General features: G+C 30.8%; 1 protein-coding gene across 1 annotated transcript in view; it reads left to right on the forward strand.

Annotated features, from left to right (window-relative positions):
- The first annotated feature begins 1,790 nt into the window (after positions 1 to 1,790).
- LOC111637410 (triokinase/FMN cyclase-like) overlaps positions 1,791 to 6,977 on the forward strand; it is a 30,635-nt gene continuing 25,448 nt past the window's right edge. Inside the window, exons 1-2 of the mRNA XM_023382891.1 lie at positions 1,791 to 2,028; positions 4,360 to 4,470. Coding sequence (XP_023238659.1) covers positions 1,812 to 2,028; positions 4,360 to 4,470 — 328 coding nt within the window. The 5' untranslated portion in view covers positions 1,791 to 1,811. The remainder of the gene's footprint in view (positions 2,029 to 4,359; positions 4,471 to 6,977) is intronic.

Below are 6,977 nucleotides of genomic sequence, written 5' to 3' on the forward strand. Positions count from 1 at the left end.
TAAAACTATATTCATACAATTGAATATTTTGTACCAGGTATGTATAATTGTATATCCATCACACATTTTATTTTAACAAGTAAGTTTTTATAATTTTATTTTTAATTTTAGCCCTTACATTATAGCTAGCAATTTAGAATGTAATTGTGATATTGAAAATTTATTTAAAGTTTTGGCTCGAGACCTTATAATGAAAAAGAAAACATTATTAAAAGAGAAAGGCCAATGCCTAAATTAAATATAAATACGTCGACAAAAAAATTTGTTCGACATTTTCACGATAAAATTTATGAAGATATAAAGTGGCTCTGTGGATGCATAAAAATGCAAAAATTGTTTTGTTAGCCTTGGCTACTATTTTCAAATGAAATTAGTGTGTGTGGAATAAGAATGGCTTTGACGACTTAAATAATTTGAGTAAAGCTGGCAAAAGACACAAAAATTTTAAATCTCGCGTCGATTCTTTCGTAAAATTGAAGCAATTTGGAAATCAAAATATGAGGCATGTCCGGAAAGTAAGTACCATTTTGGAAAAACTCTCATAAAAAATATTTTTCAAAACAAAATTTATTTCTACATGAAAGAGCATGTCTGAAACTATTTTTCTACACAGTTACCACCATTGTTCAGACATTTGTCATATCGGGAAATCAACTTGTCTATACCTTCTTCAAAGAAAGATGCCGCCAGTGAAGACAGCCACTGCTGAAAATCGGTTGTTGCAACAATTTCATGCAAAACAGTATTTGAAATTTGTGGAAACTCATCACAAAGCAATCTTATTGTGAACCGTCTGTTTTCAGGAATTTTTTCATTCACTTTTGCAACCAAACCATCATTGACAACAGAAGGCCAGCCACTCCATGCTTCGTCATGAACATCAGTGCATTCAGCATTGAATTGTCGAACCCACTTTCTAACCATTCCATCACTCATTACATTTTCACTATAAATCTCTACAAGTTGACGATGAATTTCAACTGGCTTAACATTCTTTGCGTTCAAAAATCGTATTACAGAATGCACTTCACAGTCGCACAGTGGGGCCAAATCCCAAAAAGCTGGCCAAAAGTCAAAAGCGTTATCAGTTTGGCTGAAAGTCAGTACTTGAGGGTTTTCGGGATCGCTGATTACGAATCCGAAGTCAAAATTTGAAATAAAAACAAAACGACGGATTTAACACGAACCACTTTTATAGAAAAAGTACAAAATAAATCTATATATTGTTTAATACAATAAAACATACAATCAGTTGATTAAAAGTTCATGCATCGTCATCCAAAAAATAATTTGATTTGCAATCAGATGATTCAACTTTGAAATCGCTGGAGCTTCCCGTACTTGCTGGTATACGTGGCGCAACTAACAATAAAACTGCTTCTGGAAGCAACGACTGAGTTTTTTCGAAGTAATTCGAACAAACTCGAAATAAACGGATCGGATATTAATAATAGGCGTAAAATAATGTCTTCCATTGTTTTCGCTCGGGAACTTTTCTTGCAAAATCTTCTCGAAACTTAATGTATTTATTAGTAGACTCTTGAGCGTCTTCGGACATCTGCATGACGATGAGCGCATTGCCTAGTAAAGCGGCTTTAATACAGTTTCTTATAATTTAAAAATAAAATTTAATTTTAGTTATGATTGCAGAAAAATAATTTATTAATAATATTATTCGGTACTATTATTAAAAAATGAATATCAATTTAAAAACTTGTTATAAATCATTTAAAAAGTTTTTAAATATAATTAAAAGTATTTTTAATTAGAGGGCGCTACTTACTCAAACAACGTGTTGATATGTTTACGTTATGTTCGAGCTAGAAATGGACGAGAGAAAGAAATTGATTAATTCTGCAAATACATGTGTTAGAGATAGTTTGAAAGGATTCATTGCTGCTAATGTTGGCCTTAGGTTAATCGAAAATGCTAATATAGTTGTCAGACACGATTTAGAAGAAGTGAAGAGATCGAATAAAGTCACGTTGATATCGGGGGGAGGATCTGGCCATGAACCCGCAATGGCTGGTTAGTCTCATTCCTCCAAACATATTTTTAAAGATCTGACATAAACTTGTGTATAACAATAATTACATTATTGTTATTGAACTGTAATTCTTAAGATGTAAAATTATTTTTAAAATGTTTCATTTGACAAAATTGTAATTAATATAAAATTATATATACATTACATATATCGGGAATAAGAGAGATGTCTTTATAAGTGTTAACTATAAATCATGATTTTTGGCATCATTGATACATTGCTAGAGTTGTGGTCCATTCTTTTACGATAAAAATCCAAAACAAACCATGTATTTGGAAACATTCCTTCGTATGATAGGCAGGGCTGGTTTTACCATTACATGAACATGGACCATTGCCTAGGGGTGTTGATCTTGTAGACATAGAAAAGATAGGTCATTAAATGTTTTTTTAAGATGTCGATAATGATATTACAATGGTACCTCAGGATACGAAATTAATCCGTTCCGAAACAGGTCTTATCATGAAAATGTCGTAAGGTGAATCATTTTTCCCCATAAGATTACATGTAAAACCAAATAATTCGTTCCAACACGAAAAACACACTCAAATTAAAGCTAAGTAGTACATTAAAAAAAAAATAACTATAATAAGGAAAACACTGAAAAATGCATTTTGTAGTTGTAAATGTATAAATAACCATAATAGAATAATAATTGATTAAAAAAATGTAGTTTTATTTGCACTTTACTTTTGAGGATAGATGACGGTGGAGGTGTAACTGGTGGTGGAGGAGAGGGAGAAGGGAAATGATACTAAAACTTAATTTGCATAACATAATGTAACAATAACTTAAAAATAACTTAGAAAAGATTTAAAAAATTAGTGTTGTTTTATATTTTTTTGTTTTAATTTTTATTTACTGCTTTTTGCTTTTTTTTCCTACACTTCCACCAGCACTTTCACTGGATAGAGGTCGAGTGATAAAATATCTATCCAAAGAGGTTTAGCTTTGCCTACTTTTTAAAATGTTTCTAAAATGACTTAGGCAAATGTCATTACTCTGAGCAGCAATACAGCCAAACCCTTTTGGGATGTTTCTTTTTAATAAAATCGATCACTTTCTGATAATACCTCAAGATTTCCTTTATTGAGCAAGATCCTTCCACAACGAAGCAAACACATGGACTGAGACTTATGAACAGAAGTGAATAAAAAATGGCGCTATGAACTAATGTAACATCGTATGGTGAATTTTTGTTCATATCGTGGAGCAAAAATATGTTCGAATTTCATGTCGTATCCTGAAAATTTCGTATGCTGGGGCGTTTGTATCCTGAGGTACCACTGTATAAATATTGACATTTGTGGGTGTATGTGTATGCTTGTGTTAGTATAATAATAATATTAAATATATAGACAATGCACAGGGATGCCTAAATTTTCTTTGCCTATGGTGTCAGATACTCTTGCACTGGCTCTGAATATAGGTATCCAAAGTTTCTCTTATGTATCTTTGACTACATCTCATCCAAAAATTGGTCCCATTTTGTTTTTCAGCAGTTCCTCTCAACTGCTCACTTCTCAGTGTCACATAATCTGAATATTAAATATATTTAGTTTAATTTTGTTGTGATGTATCATGCAGCATCAACCCTATATGTAAACATTAAATTCTGTATATGAAATATATGTCAGCGAATAATGTTGTGTTGACAATACATTTTATGTCCTACAAGCATTTTTTAGTCCCTTTTCCAATTTTTTTTTATTTTAAATTTTAATTATTATTTAATCAATAACTTTTGCAAATCATTCAACACTCTAAGAAGTGAGTTTTGGATGGCATGTCTCATAGGAAGTTGCTGGGATCAATATTTCTATTAGTTTTTTACTTGTATATAGTAGTTTGGCTCACAATGCTAGCTACATATCAATGAGACATGGCAAAGATAAAACCTTGTTCTTGCAAAACTTGATAAAAAGCTTCATAAAAAAGTTACTAATTTATAAAATATGGGAAATTCCAAAAGATGATGTTGATAATATGAAAATTTTTCTAGTCTTAACTACATTTAAATTAGATGCATCAGTGTATTATATTATGTGATATTAATATATTAATTCAGTTTTACTAATAACCATAAACTTAAACTGCTGGATTAATTTGAAGTTTTTGGTTAATTTTAATTAATTTAATTATTAGAATTTTAATTTAAACCAAATTCCAATAATCAATTAATTAAAATTAGCCTTAATGTAGCATGAAAAATAATTAGCAGTATATTAATGTTAGAAAATAACTAGTGATAATAATAAGTAATATTTATATAACATAAACAAAATACTTAAATCTGATTACTATTTTCTCAGGTTATGTTGGCTTGGGAATGTTAACAGCCTGTGTTCAAGGTGAAATTTTTACATCCCCTCCAGCAGCAGTAATTTTGAATTGTATAAGAATTGTAGCTCAAAATAATCCAGGTAATTATGAATAATTTTCACTCCTAATTACAAAATTTTAGTTACAATGCATTTTAATGAACATTACCAATCAAATTTCATATTACATTTGAATCCAAATAAAATAAAAATACTGATTTAAAGCTTAGATCAATATGTGTGTTGATTGTAACATTTTAAATTTTATAGTTTACAGTTTTATTTGGAAACATGCAATTTTCACTGATAACAGACAAAAGACAAGATTACATCTTAGCAATAAAAAACTTATATTTAAAATTAAGATCCATTTTCAGATTACAATACATTCTTATATTTTTCTGTTGATAAAAAATTATATTTTCTGTTCAAGTCTCACACAATGATCATCATTGTATGACATACAAAATAGCTTTAAATCAAACAATTTTATGAGAACCGAGGGGGTTAGTTGTCCCCATTTACCGGCGGCTCTGTCAGAGGATGGCTTTATAGGAGGGCGAAATAAAATGAGTGGGGAGGTTAATGGGTAAGTTGACAGGTTCCCAAATAAATACACAGGTTGAACCAGAATAACACATTTAATAAACAACTATAAAATTGTACATATCAAAGGTGAATGTGAAGAGTTACAAAAATTCTATTCTACGTCGTGATAATGATTCATCTTTTTTTTATGGAACATCTAATTTCTATTTTCTAAGTTAAATTAAGAGACGAGAGAGAGAGACCTCTCAGAGAGAGACTTTGCAGAGAGAGAGTATACAAATAGATATCCAAAAAAATACCCAAGTTCCCGATCCGTAATATGGGTCGTTGGTGAAAACGTTCCTGGATCATCACGGCAGTTATGGCGAGGTAGCGACTGATAGGTTGGCGGTATGGGTCAGTAGATGTGGCAGTTGATGTCTGCCCTGGAAATGTCTGCCCTGTGGACTGCATCCAAGCCCTCTTTATACTATTTTTGAGGGGGTGAGAACTATGACATCATTAATGATTTATACGCTCACCTGTTTGTGTGTTGATATCTGGATCTCGCTAGTACGGACCACTGGCACAGAGAAGTTTGTTTAATTTATAGATATCAGTGTCTAGAAGATATGCTTTTATAATATAAATTTCTATAGGTTTGACGGCTCTCATCCAGAAATTAACATTCAGCTGACAATAATTTCTGTAAACTGATCAACAATCTAGATATTGTTTATATTAAACATCACGTTTGACTATGAACGAGGCAGTTTATTGCTGTAACCACGTGTCACATGCAACCAAAGAGGGGATAGGAAACATCTCTTATTCCCATCTTGTTGATATTAACGTCTATAGAATTACCTTTAAACAAATGGAGGAGATTTCTTTTATTGATATACTAAAAATTTTTTTTCAAGGAGATCGTCTCGATCATCGACCGCAGAAGGCCCCCTTTTTCCCTTTTCACCTAATCACGAGGTTTATTAGAAGGGTGATACTGTTCTAAAACAAAAGGGTTTTGGACCTTCACTATTCCTAGAGAAAGTGAACTCATAAATTTAAAAAAATTATTTTTTCAATCTGCTAAATATCATCTATTTTCTCTTATTTCTTGATCTTCACTTTATACCAGACTCACATCTTAGAATATTTCAACTTCTAATGTTAATTCTCATAGAGTATTATTTATAGAACACAAAACTAAATGGGTAATGTTTACATTGTAACATAACATTCCTGTTGATATGTTACTATATCATAGAATACGAAAACCAATAGTCACTACTTAACTATCTGCATTATTAACTTTGAAGTGAGAATTATTTTAGATATAACTGGCTTATTCTAGAGTTTTGCAATTTGAATTTTTTTCCTTAAGTTGGTAATTGTTTAACTGTTCTGAAAATTATAAAAGGAAAATTCATTGTTGCATTTAAAAATATAAATATGTATGAATTTATATATTTCTTTGTAAGTTATTGAATTGCAAAGGAACTTTGGACTCTGTTGCAGTTTTTCCAAATTTTTATCAAGAAAATCTCATTTGAGATTTATTTGACATATAGATGGGAAAATTTTAATGATCCATTAAACTTATAAAAATTTAAGGAGTTTAGAAGTTATCAAATGAATCAAATTTTACATTTATTATTTCAGTTTTTGCATTCAATTTTCTATAAGCTCTTTGAATAAGCTATTATAACTTCTTATCTATATATATAAAAATGAATGTGTGTGTGTGTGTGTGTGTGTGTGTGTGTCCTTCATGCATTACCACACCGTTTATCCGATTGCCGTGAAACTTTGGGAAGTTGTTTAATATACTCCAGCGAAGGTTTGTGGCATAGTACGATTGCCATGAAACTTTGGAAAGTTTTTTTAATTTTTTAATACACTCCTGCGAAGTACATTTATCCTACGATATATGGCGCGCCTTTACACGAGCATTCGCGCACAGTGTGTTCGATCGATTTCAAATTGTAAAGACCATTTCCCCCCTTCAAAAAATATCTCTATATATGCATTTGTGAACTGTTATTTACGATATTTATAATAATTTTTTTTAATCACTTTGA

Source organism: Centruroides sculpturatus, unplaced genomic scaffold (genome assembly GCF_000671375.1).
Source record: "Centruroides sculpturatus isolate CEXI.00-Female unplaced genomic scaffold, Cexi_2.0 scaffold172, whole genome shotgun sequence".
Lineage (NCBI taxonomy): Eukaryota > Metazoa > Arthropoda > Arachnida > Scorpiones > Buthidae > Centruroides > Centruroides sculpturatus.